At 37.1% G+C, this 16,390-nt stretch overlaps 1 protein-coding gene across 3 annotated transcripts; it reads left to right on the forward strand.

Annotated features, from left to right (window-relative positions):
• Positions 1–777: 777 nt before the first annotated feature.
• LOC123013648 (glutamate synthase 1 [NADH], chloroplastic) lies at positions 778–16,159 on the forward strand. Of its 3 annotated transcripts, none has more exons than XM_044412322.1 (15): positions 778–1,029; positions 6,636–6,887; positions 8,766–9,257; positions 9,302–9,731; positions 9,781–9,945; positions 10,162–10,164; positions 10,330–10,484; positions 10,536–11,347; positions 11,400–11,581; positions 11,635–12,065; positions 12,120–13,049; positions 13,101–13,237; positions 13,296–14,941; positions 15,008–15,323; positions 15,372–16,159. In XM_044412322.1, exons 2-15 carry the CDS (start codon positions 6,643–6,645, stop codon positions 15,527–15,529), a joined length of 6,102 nt encoding a protein of 2,033 aa, XP_044268257.1. In that variant the 5' UTR covers positions 778–1,029; positions 6,636–6,642; the 3' UTR covers positions 15,530–16,159. The 3 variants fall into 3 exon arrangements, with proteins under 3 accessions (XP_044268257.1, XP_044268260.1, XP_044268259.1); XM_044412324.1 differs by lacking the exon at positions 778–1,029 and adding an exon at positions 5,102–5,251; XM_044412325.1 differs by lacking the exon at positions 10,162–10,164.
• The last annotated feature ends 231 nt before the right edge of the window (positions 16,160–16,390 follow it).

A 16,390-nucleotide genomic window follows, 5' to 3' on the forward strand; every position in this document is an offset into this window, starting at 1 on the left:
AAATCCTTAAGATTTTAACTTTTTTATATACCTTATATAAACAAGTAAAAATCTTCGAAATTTTAGTAATTACGAAATCGGTAGATTTGACACCTAAAAGTCGTTTTGTTCTGAACAAACCTATAATTATAGTGTACATAGTAGTATAAGATTAGTAATATTTTGAATTGAAAACCAAAACAATTTATTGCGTTAAATTAGTTTAATAAATTACTAAATTAGAAACGTTTTTATTCATATTTTTGCTTCAAAAACAAAATGAGAGTAAATTGCAAGTATTCAACACAGTACTAAGAAAAACAACCGTGCCATTGAATAATAAATAGGTTCTTTCTTTAAACTTATTAATAAAACTAGTTGCACAACATTTTTTTCTTTTCATTTCAAAAATCCATAAAGAAATAATTCCATAATTTATTGCCGTCTAGTAACAATTTACCATTTTTTGGCTACACAATACCCAAACATTTCTTCTGTCACATTTCCCAATTCAAATTCAAATAAAAAATTCGATTTTCCTGCCTGTTGCTCCTGCTATTCTTCACCCATTCACTAAGCCGTCATAAATAACAATTAGTCATAATCCCCTTTTTGAAATTTCCCTTTGTGTGCCAGCGACAGGACTTTCGTCATTCCAAAATAAATTTTTAAACAGGTCCAACTTCAAACATTGTGCCACAAGTTGCATTTTACATAATGAATAATTCATTCCACTACGTATCTCAAAATTAAACAATTCGACGCAAGCATGCGCCAACATCAGCCGGCAACTTTAGATGCGAATGCGGTGTGGTTCGTGCGTCGTCCCTGCTTTACTTCGTGTTGGATGCTAAGGCGAAACACCAGTGTTGAACGTTGTTTATCCTGTGCTGTTTTTAATACGACCCCCAAAAACTCACAAATTGTACTCCTCTTGACTTGCCAATTTTGGAAATTATCTCCGGTATCACTACACCCTGATAGACATTAACGCAAATAGGGAAAAAGTTCAGCAAAAAAGAGATATAAGGACAACCACAACTTGTCTAGGTGAGACCGACTTTCTTCTTATTAAATTAAATACCGAAAGCTTTATTTTGGTAAATCGTGTTAAGGCTAAAACTGAAGAGTTCTGACAGGTGATGTATGTTTTTTTCTATTATTATCTCAGTTTCGGCGATAATTTTAGTTTAGCTGGAAAAGTTGCGCAAGCTTCGGAAAATCAATAAAAGCGGCTGAGGGATCATTTTCTTTATGCGAATCGCATTAGCAATATTGAGAAATAGCAAACAGTAAAGTGCTGATTATTGCAAATTGTGTGTACCTATTTGATAAACGATAAAACAAACATTTTTTTCGTTTTAAATTACTGATATGTTAAGTATTTAGCATCAGTATTATAACTGCAGTTTAATTATAAAAATACTCAATGTTTACGTTATTTTTTGTTTGCATGCGGCACAGTTTACCATCAATAATCGTTAATCACTCAAGTTGGACATAAATTTTTCTAACGTCAACCTATTTTTTCATTTTTAATGAAATATTGCATTTTAGATATAGTGCAAGGCGTACCCAAGCACCAGTAGATATTACAAATTTTAAAACATTTGGAAACATATTTTTTTACATAAAAAATTCACTCTCTTTATTTAACTGTAGTTCTACACGCTATTTAACAGTATTTTCCGGGTTTTCACATTAAATTTGAATTTTGAAAAAAAAATTATAATATTTGATTTGATTAGATTATAACAACCCTCATTTTTACTGGAAAAAAAGAGGGTTTTTTGATCATTGTAATGCATTATTTATTTAGTCAATAAAAAATTAAATGAAATAAAACCGATACTTTGTAAATGGTTATACGTACTGTATGAAAGAATCTTGCTACGAAAAGATATTGTTGTAATTTCCAATGAAAGTGGAATTTTCTAAAGATAACACTTATTTTTACGAAGTTTTAAACGTAAAAAAGTGTGTTTTCTCACTTTTTTGTCAGTCTGATACTAGCCAGAATTGTTGAAATATTTCCAATATCTAAATATGATTCTGTCAAGTCTAGACAAAGTTAGGCAAGATTCTGAAAACAAATTTTGTCATTAAGTGTTTATTATTAAAAGTGCTGATAACAAATATTCTGCCGACTTAGGAAAAAGGAAAACAATTAAAGTGATTAAAAACGAATGAGGAATTTTTTGCAAAAATGTTAATAGCACTATTGTTGATCCCCTTTATAGCAATTTTAATTAAGAAAAATAAATTCTTATCTGACCCAGCGATAAAATATTTATTATTCCACCACAACTATTGACTCATATGGAATATTTGTTCCTTCGTACCACAGAAAATGCATTATTGTTAATTATTACATGAAATTAAAATAAATTCAAAAAATTTGGCAGTACAATAAATAGTAAACAAACCACAGATAAACCTAATCATAATCATTCCAAGTTTCCGTTACATAATTTTAATTCCACCACAACTACACAGTCAAGTTACAAATATTAATTACTTGTTGTGACTTGAACAACAAACACCAGAAACGAGTCCAACTCAAAATTTAAGTCTGTCTATTTTTACACTAATTTTTGTGCCCCATTTGTGATCGGGATTATTCCAGACAGCTGTAAAAGCCCTATTTTCATCCCGTCTCCACTAAATTTAAACCTTCGACCCATCAACATTTGTATAAACCAATTTTTCTGTCACTTTGCCAAAATTCGATCGCAGCTTTTATAATGAAAATATTTCAAGCAAAATGTCAACAGTTTTAGTTGCCAGTGCGTTCATTAACCACGTGAAACTTATTTTTTAAATAAACTGGTCACGTGAACTTGAAAAGGTAGCAAGTTCAAGGATTACGGGGTTCCACCCTAAGTCAGATCTTTACATTGCTCCACTTCCTGAGTGTTTGTACACCTGGATTTTGCAATTTTATTTAAACTGGTTTTTTCGTGATGAAATTGTTCTAAAAATGGTCCCGGTTTTGGCACTGATTTATCACTGAGGAGCATCCAAACAAACATAACGTCACAGCTGCTTTAATCAGAGTTAACCTTAAGAGTGATCAGTAAATTGTTGTGTGATACGAAGTGTTTATTAGCTAATCTGACCCCCTGCAGATTTGTTTAAGTAATTTGTTGTCAACTGTGACGATTCTTATCACAAGGAAATTGGACAGAGATAATAGTGTAATATCACACACTCTTTCACAACGTGGTGTATTATTGTCGGATGTTATAAATGTTATTGTTTTAAGATTAACGTTAATCATAAGGCGTATTTAAAGGACGAATTTTTGTGATAATCGAAATTTTCCATCATCATTCAGAAGAATCATGTCTTTGATAGTGTTTTGTCCACTCACGATGGCTTGACGTCAATAAATATTACTAAAAATTAATTTACAACGTAATTATATGTCGTACTAAAATATGGCAATTAATTAGTTACCTGGTTGACACATTAGTAACAATAATAAGACGCACTTCTGCAGCAACATTCAATTATCCAATAAAATTATGGAATAGATGTTTTATTTATTCAATTTATTAATTAAACACCATTAAACCCCTGTAATCATAAAACCACTCATTTTATTGTTTATTATAAATTAAAAAATTGTGTGGTAACCACAATAATCAAAAATTTTGTTTATTCTTGATTTTGGATAATACCTAAATTATAAAATTGCATATTTTCAGTTCTCGGCAATCGTACATAGATAAAATTTTGTATACAGGATGCGCCAGAACTCGCGCCTCAGAGAAAAAAGCAATGTAAAGTGAGATGCCAGGAACATGGAAAAATTGTTAAAAAATTCTATCTATAAAAATTTCGAAGTTATGAGAGTTCAAATTTTGCGTTTTGACTCTATTTATTTCTGTTAGAAAAATAATTTCAAAGTTTTTTTGCTACAGGCTATTAGAAGAGGGAATCTTAAGATCCTAAATTGTAACTCAATTTAAAGTTATTTGTGTCAAAAATAAATGGCAAAATTTTATGACAGATAGAATTTTTCAAACATTTTTTCCATGTTCCCGGTATCTTATCTTACTTGAAATTTTTTCCTGGGGCGCAAGTTCTGACACACCCTGTACTTATCAAATGTGAGCTAGAGCAAATTACAGTAACTCGTGTGATTACAGATGAACGACCTACAACTATTATGTAGTTTTATAAAAATCATTTAGGTAAATTAAATTATGCGAAATAAAGAAGTTAATTAGAATTTGAAAACTAAATAATACAAAAAACTATTTTTATACATACAAAATTTACAAAGAAAGCTAGTACATTAATTTATTATTATTATTCTAGACTAGCATTTTCACGAACATTATGATGAATATTTAAAATATGTAAGAATATAATATAAAATCCACATAGGTAAGGCTTTTCCTGTACCTTGTTTAGTTTGATATGTTTTTAGGGTTTTACCGCGTAAGTGTTACTTGGATCACTCTCTCAGTAATATTTTAGAACCTTAAAACATCATTTTTGCATTAAAATAAAAAAAGTGGATGAAATCATTCAATAAAACTTTAAACAGTATGAGGTATAATTGCATAAATTCAAATTTTCTACTCTTTTATTTTTTGAAATACGATATAGATCAGCTTTTCTCTAAGAAAATTTTACTGTTGTCAAAAAAAAATTTTTGAAGGATTATTATTATTAATCTATCTTTCTTTTTCAACAAAATTGTTAGAGCACAAATAATTACACCAACTTTATCATTGCAAATTGGGAGTAATGAAACTAATTTATTCTTGTAATATTTGAGAAAAACGAATAGAATCTCTTCCAGTTCTACTAAATCAAGAAGCAGCAATGCCGTTTCAAGGGCGTATGAGGCAATAGATGAAGAACAACTAACACATTCAATTGATTTATTATTCGATTAAACAGACGAGTTCGAGACTTCAGTAGGGCGGAGACGATTGCATAATGTGGCAGCAGCATTGACATAATTCTCACTGTGGATAAGTTTTGATTTCTAAATATGTAACACTTATCTCAAAAATAAATTGGAGGGGAGTAAAGTCGAAACACTAAGCGATATTGCTTAGTATAAATAAAAGTTACACGTTGTGAAGTCTTATTTGATTGTTACACTAGTTGTGATTTAAATAATAATTAAATACAAATGAAGAGTGGTTTAAGTTACTACTCATTGCCTAGTGGACTTGAGCCAAAGTGTAAACTTTATTGCAAATAGCTGAAGGTTAAGGTTATCTATCTTTTTGAATTACTGCACGTAAATGTAAGTATTTTGTGTCAAGTACAGGAAAATAACGGGTTTTTTCAATTTTTTAATAAATATTTGAGGTTTTGGACCGCCGCCAATTAGTTTTCAAAATAAATCATTAATTTATTTGTGGGATAAAATTGTAAACAAGTTTGTAGACACAATGGAATATTTTCTAAATTCCACTTGAGTCAAACAATACGATTGCAATCAAATCAATCAAGATTGAATGTGAAACCAAATTTTTGCAGAAAACTCCCTCCAATCAATCAAATCTCGTCCAAGGTTCATGCAAATTTTGTAATTCGCGAACGTGCGTTGAACTTTTGCTCTTACGAAATAAAAATATTTTTAGATCAAAGTTCCTAGCGAATTACTGAAACTCAATAAATAAAGCGGAGACGTCGGTCATAAACCACAATCGACTCAATCCCTATTTAATTAAATTCTATTGCTAGACTTATCACGTAGAAGAAATGAGTCATAAAATTCAATTAATTTGGTCGACAGGTTTATCTTGTTAATGCACCGGTAAATTCAAGTTCAAGTAATCACGAAATCAAGTAATGTTATAGGAAGATAAGTGATCAAAACATGTTAACACATTTTTCACAACCCCTCTCGAAAAGTGTGACAGAAACAAACACGATCTAATTTCGCTAAAAATATAAGAGAACAAAACTAGAACCGATTAATTATTAATTTTTGAATGTTTTCAAAATTAGCACCATTTCTATGGCTACTAATTTAATTAGAGGTAGATAAAAATAGATATACAAATTATAGTTCCACGTTTTTGTTAAAGCCATAATTTTAAAATGTAAAACCAAGATATAAAAATAACTTAACTTGAACAACTGCATTTAATTTTGTCAAAGGTGAAGCACCCCGTTCTATTTTTTCGCAATAATAAAAAGAAAAATTTTGAACCCAATCCAGAATTGTAAAATATTGAATCCAGATGGTTTTTTGAAAGTCTACAGTTACTAACTTACTAATTCCTGCTAAATAAATAAATAATTTAAAATTCGGACAATCCATCAACTCATAATCAGTTCCTCAAACAGTATTTTGTTTTGGTAGCTTTTCACCTCTGACCTTTGAGTTGTTATTTTGTTAATAATTGCAAAACAGGTGTTAAGTATTTTTGCGGAAAAAATTTCAAAACAATATAAAAATAGAAAAACTCAACTTTCGGTGTTTAGCACTGAGTTTCAGTATTAATTAGAATTTAGCTAATTTTATCGTTTGTCAGTATGCCAGCAAGGAATGCGCCTCGTTTCTATTATGCACACGTTGCGCTATCACCTTTTTGATTTACAACAGCTGTAAAGTTTATTAAGCCATAAAGATTAAATCGGCGATAAATAAATAATTAAAAAAAAATCATTTGTTGCAGTGGTTAAATGGCTGAAGCGTGGCAAGGTCCGCCGAAACAGGGCTTGTACGACCCTCAGTTTGAGAAGGAAGCTTGTGGAGTCGGATTTATTGTTGCTATAGACGGTCGTCGTTCTCATAAGATTGTTCGCGATGCCCAGCGTCTTGCAATTTCGATGAACCATCGTGGCGCCTGTGCCTGCGATAATGACACTGGAGACGGCGCCGGCGTCCTCACCGCCATTCCACATGACTTCTATTCCGTCAAGCTTAGGTAAATATCCTTATCATCAAAACTTATGTATCGGTTAGAAATATTCAAAATGAGGTTTTTTATTGACTCATTTGCAAATAGTATACTATTCAGCGAGCATACAGCGTGTTCCGTTTTTATTGTTACACATTTAATTTAGAATATTAACTTTTAAGTATAAACATGTATCAAAAAATCTGGTGTGAACATCACACGACTTTCCTTATTCCACTTACCTGAAAAACATCCTTACGACAATAATTTAGTTTTGGAAGTCCGAGTAGCAAACCTAACGTTTGCGTGAATGCCACCTGCCGGATTACACGCGAAACAGATGATAGTTGTCGCAGGTTCGAGTCTAGGGTGCATTTTTTTTTAGTTTGGCACCCATTATTATTTTTATTTTATCACATTTTACTGTTTAATAAGGTATATTTCATGATTCTAAATAATTTTTATCCCCATGAATTCAACCGTATAATTTTGCGGCAGCTTTACGGCCGATTCTTGGTCTTTGCGACCAAACGGTGCGATCGATTTTTACCAATTATTTCGTGCTGCGTCCCCTGCCTACAAGTAACTTACATACCAACTTTCAAGTTTCTAACTTTTATCGTTCTCGATATAGGATAAGGAAAGCAAAAAATATTATGGGAGCTACATCCCCTGAAAGGGGTGAATCATTAATATAATGAATTGGAACAAACGAAAAATATAGTTGGTACATAATTTATTAAAAATTATTATTCCTTTTATTTGAGATTTTTGCAATTTTTAGTCTTTTTACAAAAAATTACAAAATTATAGTTTTCAAAAATATTTACTCTACCGTTCCGTAGATGGTAGTTTCTAGCCAGTTCTAAAATGTACCACCGGAAGAATTTGTCACTTGTGTACATACTCAACAGAAAGCCGTTCAAACAAGTCTTCAAGCGAAAAAATTGAATTTTTAAGAAAAATAGTAAACAAATTAGTATTTTTACAATTGGATGTTGTTCCTGAATTGAATCAGCACCTCACACACACAGTAACACAGAGTTTTATCTCATTTTGAATAATTGTAACGAATTGCAAAATTCAATAGTTTTTATTTTTTTATGAAAAAAGGTACATATTATCCAAATTGCATGAAAAAATACTGTAACATAAGTAGGTAATCTACAATACGCCAAAAATAAATCAAAAAATTTTTCCGTACGACACGGACAAAAAATTTCAAATCAATATATTGCTGCTAAGCCCATCAAAAAGTTATGATATTTTTTTCTGAATTTTTGAATTACGATTTATTTTTTTATTCAGTATAGTTCAACCTTAATAATCCTCTCGTGAGATAAAGCTTCCGATTTACACTCAAACTCGTCGAATAAATAACTATAATACAACTCACAAAAATAATTGTACCAATTTTATAAATATACTAATGGATTACCTGTTGCATAGCTTATTATTATCATATTAACTACCTACCTATAAAAACCATCATGTGAGTATTTAGACGTGATTTTAGAACAACAAAATTACTCCTAAATAATTATCTCCATTTAAAGTTCAAGCATAAATGAAACAAAACCCATAATTTATTAATAACCATTTCGTGTAATGTGCACTGTGTCTATTTTTAATTTTGTTTAAATACAAAAAATGTGAATACAGTCTTTATTCTCTGTATTTTTTCACATTCTAATCAAATGCGACAACTCATTATTATTATTAATACGTTATTTACTCCAAATCGTCTGGCTTGAAGTCCAAAGTCCACTTATGTTATTCATGCATCTAATCACGACTACTTAATTTCCTCCAGCATTAAACTTGAAAATATTTGTTTTGATCTTTGCTTTAATTTGGTTAAGTGATAGTAAACAAATATTTGAATCTTTACGTGGTCTTTCCTAGAGATGAGCAAAACGTCGACTTGCCCCCGTTTGGCAAATACGCCACCGGAATTTTCTTCTTGGACAAACTTCACCACCAAGAATCCGAAGCAAAGTTCGAAGCTCTGGCAGAGGAATTGGGGATGTCCGTGTTGGCGTGGCGTACCGTACCAACCGACAATTCCTCCATAGGCACTGTGGCCAAAAATACTGAACCTTTCATGAGACAAGTTTTTGTGAGTGTTAAGGGCGAAGTTCCCGATGAGGAACTAGACCGCCGTTTCTTCATTCTGCGTAAACGTGCCAGCCATACCATTTCTTCCCAAGGCAAAAGGTTCTACATTTGTTCCTTCAGTCAAAGGATTGTAGTTTACAAGGGACAGCTGACTTCCGACCAACTCTGGATGTACTTCCCGGACCTTGCCGACCCTCTCTTTGACACCTACTTGGCCCTGGTGCACACCAGATTTTCCACCAACACTTTCCCCAGCTGGGAACGCGCCCACCCACTTAGGTAAGTCTAATTTCTTGTAATTATTTTTTAATAATTTTGCCTAGGATGTTGGCCCACAACGGCGAAATCAACACTCTGCGTGGCAACGTCAACTTGATGAAAGCCCGTGAAGGCGTAATGTCCAACGAGGACTTTGGTGAAAGCATCAAAAAACTCTACCCTGTCGTGGAACCCAACCTCTCCGACAGTGGCTCCGCCGATTGCGTCTTAGAATTCCTGGTGCATGCCGGTAACCGGAAACTTCCAGAAGCAGTCATGATCATGGTCCCCGAAGCCTGGCACAACGACCCAACCATGTCGGAGGAAAAACGCGACTATTACCATTGGGCCTCGTGCATTATGGAGCCATGGGACGGCCCAGCGTTGATTTCGTTCACAGATGGTCGATTTATTGGGGCCATCCTCGATAGAAACGGTCTGAGACCTTCGAGGTTTTACATCACCAAAGATAATATAATGATTATGGCGAGCGAGGTATGGAGTCGTTAACGAGCTAATTTCGCGGTAATTATTGTCGGTTTAGGTTGGGGTTTACGATGTGGATCCGGCTCAAGTCATTCTGAAAAGTCGTCTTAAGCCTGGAAGGATGTTGCTAGTTGACACTCAAGCGAAGAAAGTGATCGAGGATGTGGAACTCAAACAGCATATTGCGCGGTCAAGGCCGCACTCAGAGTGGCTCAAGGAGAAGGTAATTGATAAAGAAAAAAACAATATAAGAGTCGCCTACAAATATTTGTCTGGTTAAAGTGAAATAATAAACGTTTCCGAATTAATTTGATTCACAATTTTTTGCAGTTTAGTCAGAAAACAATATATTTTTAGACGACGTTTTGCAATGTAACATAAAAAATAACTTTCAAGAAACTATTAATAATAATTTATTTTGCATGTTGGCGATCTGCAGATGGTGAGTGGAGTGGTTATTGGTGCTCTTTCTATTTTCTTTTAAAGCTTGAAACTTTTTCTTTGTTTTTTGTGACTAACAACAAAACTACAGTAGTCTGGCACTTTGTGCTCACACTTACTTTATAAATCTTTTTCTTTATGAAAAATAATTAATATTTTACTTTAGATCACAATGGAGGAGTTGCGCAAAGCCCACTTGGAGGCCAATCGTCCCGCTAAGCCAACCTACGAACCCAGCGGACTTGGCGACAAAAGACTATCGCTTTATGGATACTCCACCGAAACCATCCATATGCTGCTCCTACCCATGATTAACAACAAGTGAGTCCACTTGAAACTATTTTGCGAGTTAAAAACCTTGAATTGTTACAGAAAAGAGGCTTTAGGCAGTATGGGCAACGACATTCCTCTCGCTTGCCTCTCCTCTTTCGCCCCCATCCTCTACGATTATTTCAAACAACTCTTTGCCCAAGTCACCAACCCGCCCATCGACCCCTTCCGCGAGAAAGTCGTGATGTCACTGCAATGCCCCATCGGACCCGAAGCAAACATCCTCAAACCTGATCCTCAACAAGTCCACCGATTGTGGCTCAAACAACCGGTTATTTCAATCTCCGACTTGGAAGTCCTCAAAATGACTTCTCACCGGAATTGGAGTGCGCACGTTATCGATATCACTTTCCCGGCCGAGACTGGAATCCCCGGATTTTTGAAAAAACTACAAGATGTTTGTGATGAGGCTTACGAGGCGAGCAAATCGAACCAAATCATTGTTTTGTCAGATAGAAAAGCGGGAAAAGAGCGAGTTCCGATTAGTAGTCTCTTAGCGTTGGGGGCTGTTCATCACCATTTGATTGAAATGCGGGCCCGTATGAAGGTTGCCCTCGTTGTGGAGAGTGGCGAGGCTAGAGAGGTCCACCATATTTGTGTGCTTTTGGGGTATGGGGCTGATGCGATTTGCCCCTATTTGGCGTTGGAATTGGCGTCGAGTTTGAGGGATCAAGGAGTTCTTGATACTTCTCTTACTGATGAGGCTATTTACCAGAATTACGCACAAGCTATGCAGACTGGAATTAATAAAGTTATGGCCAAGATGGGGATTTCGACCTTGCAGTCGTACAAGGGGGCACAAATATTCGAAGCTGTAGGATTAGCCGAGGATGTTATTGACAAGTGCTTCAAAGGTAATGATTTTCCAAAATTTTCTTATTTAATTTTATTAAAATTGATCAACAGGAACTCCTTCGCGTCTTGGCGGTGTAACGCTAGAAACCCTTGCCCTAGAAACCTTCGACCGTCACCGAAACACCTTCTCCGTAGCCGCTGATTCTCTCATACTCCGCGACACCGGTAATTTCCACTGGAGAGCAGGTGGTGAGAAACATCTCAATGAACCTGCAAGCATCGCTGCCTTACAAGTACGATAAAACCATTTGTGCAATTCTCCACCAATTTAATTTTCCTACTACAGGAATCTGCAATTAATAACAACAAAACAGCGTACGAAAAATTCAAAGAATCTACAATGGAATCCGTGCGAAACTGCATGTTGAGAGGCCGTTTCGAATTGAGAACTTTGGACCAGCCTCTACCACTAGATGAAATCGAGCCTGCATCAGAGATTGTCAAAAGATTTGCAACAGGTGCAATGAGTTTTGGTTCAATTAGTTTGGAAGCCCACCAAACTCTAGCAATTGCGATGAATAAAGTGGGTGGGAAGAGTAACACAGGAGAGGGTGGTGAAGACCCTGAGCGATATCTTGATCCACAGAAACGATCGTCGATAAAACAGGTGGCTTCAGGCCGGTTTGGGGTCACCTCATCGTACCTAGCCCACGCTGATGATCTACAAATCAAAATGGCTCAAGGGGCTAAGCCTGGAGAAGGCGGTGAACTTCCCGGGTAAATAACTTATTTTTTATAATTCGATCAGGGATTTATTTTTTTAATTTTTAGTTACAAAGTGTCTGCTGATATCGCAAAGACCCGTCACTCCGTCGCTGGGGTGGGCCTAATCTCTCCTCCCCCACACCACGACATCTACTCAATCGAAGACTTGGCCGAGTTGATTTACGACTTGAAATGTGCCAATCCCCGCGCTCGCATTTCTGTGAAACTCGTGTCGGAAGTCGGCGTCGGCGTTGTCGCTTCCGGTGTCGCCAAAGGCAAAGCCGAGCACATTGTCGTTTCCGGTCACGACGGCGGCACCGGCGCCAGTTCTTGGACCGGTATTAAACACGCCGGTCTTCCTTGGGAACTCGGCATTGCTGAGACTCACCAAGTGTTAGTTTTAAACAATTTACGATCTCGTATCGTGCTCCAGGCTGACGGCCAAATCCGCACAGGTTTTGACGTCGTCATCGCAGCCTTGCTGGGAGCCGACGAGATTGGTTTCAGCACGGCTCCTCTAATCGTAATGGGTTGTACTATGATGCGAAAATGTCATCTAAACACTTGCCCAGTAGGTATCGCAACACAAGACCCGATTTTGCGAAAAAAATTCACCGGACAACCAGAACATGTCATTAACTACATGTTCATGTTGGCGGAGGAAGTCAGACAGTTGATGGCGAAGCTGGGAGTTAGGACTTATCAAGAGTTAGTGGGACGCACGGACTTGCTGAAAGTCGCTGAGAGTGGAAGTCCGAAAGCCAAAATGCTCAATCTGAATCTCATATTGCAAAATGCGCTGCATATGAGGCCTGGAGTTAATATTAAAGGCGGGTCGAAGACACAGGACTTCCAACTAGAGAATCGATTAGATAATCAGTTAATTGAGAAAGCGAAAGGTGTGATTGAGGGGACACAGAAGTCGATTAACATCGAGATGAAGATAACAAACGAGTGTCGGGCCTTCACGTCGACTTTGAGCTACCATATTTCTTGGTAATTAAGAAAAATGGGAAAAATTAGCAAATGTTACGTTTTTATTTTCAGCAAATACGACGAACGAGGTCTACCAGACGATCAACATATTAATATTCGACTCACCGGATCAGCAGGTCAAAGCTTCTGCGCCTTTTTAGTCAAGGGAGTTACTGTAACCCTGGAAGGAGATGCCAACGATTATGTTGGTAAGTAAAATAATTTCAAATACGGACTTTCAAATTGTTTTATTTCCATTAATTTCAGGTAAAGGTCTTTCTGGTGGCACTGTTGTTATCTACCCCCCGAAAACCTCTCCTTTCGAATCCCACTTAAACGTCATTGTGGGTAACGTCTGTCTTTATGGTGCCACTTCCGGTCGTGCTTACTTCCGAGGAATAGCTTCCGAGAGATTCGCTGTGCGAAATTCCGGTGCCATTGCCGTCGTAGAAGGTGTGGGAGACCACGGTTGTGAATACATGACCGGCGGAATCATCCTCATTCTCGGCTTAACCGGCCGTAACTTCGCCGCGGGTATGTCCGGAGGCATCGCTTATGTCTGGGACATCGACGGCAAATTCTCCACGAAATGTAACCCCGAACTGGTCGAATTATGCAAACTAGAAGACAAAGAAGATGTCGATCTTGTCAAAACCCTTCTCCAAGAATTCAAAGACTTGACTGGAAGTGTCGTCGCCGAGACACTCATCAACGAATTCGAGGAACGTCGCAAAGAATTCGTTAAAGTCTTCCCTTACGAGTACCAAAGAGCCCTCAAGCAGAAACAGGTGGAACAAGCCGCGATTAATCAAAACAGCGAACCGAAAATCCAAGACATCGAAGACGCGGTTACTGACGTTGCCCTTGAACAAAAGAAACTTGACAAGGTTCGCGGGTTCATGAAGTACCCCCGTGAGACTGGGATGTACCGTCCGGCTGAAAAACGTATGAAGGATTGGGATGAAATTTACAATTTCGGTCATGTGAGGAAGGGGCTGAGGGTCCAAGCGGCCCGTTGCATGGACTGTGGAGTCCCCTTCTGTCAGTCAAACTCGCACGGATGTCCCCTTGGTAACATCATCCCCAAATGGAATTTCCTCATCTTCCAAAACCAGTGGCGCCAAGCCCTGAACCACCTCCTCCAAACCAACAACTTCCCGGAATTCACTGGAAGAGTCTGTCCGGCCCCCTGCGAGGGCGCCTGTGTGCTGGGCATCTCTGAGCCGAGTGTGACAATCAAAAACATTGAATGTGCCATCATTGACCACGCTTTCGAAAACGGGTGGATCACTCCCCAACCGCCCCAATTCCGCACAGGGAAGAAAGTCGCAGTTGTGGGTTCCGGGCCCTCTGGATTGGCCTGCGCCCACCAATTGAACAAAGGGGGTCATTCAGTGACTGTCTTCGAGCGTAATGACCGCATTGGGGGGCTCCTCCAATACGGTATCCCTACAATGAAGTTGAGTAAAAACGTGGTGCAAAGACGGGTTGATTTGTTAACGGCTGAAGGAATTACCTTCAAGACGAATATCAACGTCGGGAAGGATATTTCAGCGAAGGAGTTAAGTGAGGATTACGATGCTGTGGTGCTTTGTACCGGAGCCACTTGGCCTAGAGATTTGCCGTTGCCGGGGCGGCAGTTGGGAGGCATACATTTTGCGATGGAGTTTCTGGAGAGTTGGCAGAAGAAGCAATTGGGAGGGGCGCATAATGGCCCCCATGCCAAAGATAAAAATGTGATAATTATTGGAGGGGGAGATACCGGCTGTGATTGTATAGCGACATCGTTGAGACAAGGGGCGGCTTCTATTACGACGTTTGAGATTTTGCCAGAGCCGAGTCCCAAGAGGGGTGCTGATAATCCGTGGCCGCAATGGCCCAGGATCTTCCGAGTAGATTACGGACATGAAGAGGTAGGAAATTTACAGAAAAAAATTCTGTAATTCATAATTTGTTACTATTTTTTTATTTTTCGTCAGGTGAAGGTCCGTTTCGGCAGCGACCCTCGCGTCTTCAGCATCCTGACGCAAGAATTCATCGACAATGGCCAAGGCCACGTCAGCGGTGTGAAAACCGTCAACGTTGAATGGACCAAGGACGAGAGCGGTCGCTGGCAGATGAACCAAGTCCCCGGAACTGAGAAAGTCTTTCCGGCTGATCTGGTCCTCTTAGCTATGGGTTTCCTAGGCCCTGAACGAGCCATCGCCGACCAACTCGAACTCACCCTTGACCCACGTTCCAACTTCAACACTAAAGACTACAAAACCAATCTGCCCAACGTTTTCGCTGCTGGAGGTAAACATTTTCAATAGTTTGTCTCTTTTTATTACTAGCATTTTATAGATTGTCGTCGTGGCCAGTCTTTGGTCGTTTGGGCCATTTCCGAAGGCCGACAAGCTGCCAGAAGAGTTGATGAGTTCCTCAATAAGGGGCAAACTACGCTGCCRGGACCTGGTGGTATCACTCAACCGAGTTTCAATCCTGTTCCTTGTCTCGTTTAAAAATTTCAACTGGCTGTCTCACTGTTTAACGCTTTAAAGTTTTTCTTTGCAGTTGCATTGTTACCACTTGGTGTTTTATTGTTATTGTGAGAAATTATATGCGGTAACATATCTTTTGTTTCTGTTTGAAAAACACATTTTTATTAACATATCTGAATCAGGTAGTGTAGCTACAAGCTAAGAAATTCAATTAGTTGTCAAAATTGAGAATGTTATTATTAGCCTTAGTTTAAAAGACAATAACAGCAAAAATGTGATGAAATAGTTATTACGAAGAGCAGCGAATATAGTAAAATTTTTGGTCGTGATTCCATTCAATCTAAAGTACCTATTACGCTAGATTTGATGATAGTATTTTTATAAAAACTGCTTCCAATTTATAAATTTAAAGCCCAACGCGGAATCGTGTTTTCAATTTTCGTTAAACTTCAAATTTGTTTGTACATATTTTTGTTTATTTTTATAAAAAGCAACTACGTAAATGGTTATTTGTAATGAATTATATAATGTTAAGTTTTGTCTGTTTTAAGACTATTTTGCCTATTTTTGTCAAAAGTATATTACACATTGCTCGATTCTAGAAATCGACTTGTAGTCAATATTCAATAAAATATAGATGTTGTTACAGCATTTTTCGCAATTTTGAACCTTCCCTTCGTCCAAATGTCCAAACCGATGATCTTATAATACTTACCTACTGTAAACTATGTACCATAGAAATGTATTAGATGCGCCCCATTCATAATCTATCATGCGCTTAACATCCTAGGATGATACCTTTTATTTATTTTTTTTAATGATTTCAATTTGATTTATCTAAGAGGAACAGGATAAGCAGTAAAACATAAACATTATTGCGAG

Source organism: Tribolium madens, unplaced genomic scaffold, assembly GCF_015345945.1.
Source record: "Tribolium madens isolate multiple individuals breed KSU strain unplaced genomic scaffold, Tmad_KSU_1.1 Scaffold_96;HRSCAF=242;Tcas5.2_LG5, whole genome shotgun sequence".
NCBI lineage: Eukaryota > Metazoa > Arthropoda > Insecta > Coleoptera > Tenebrionidae > Tribolium > Tribolium madens.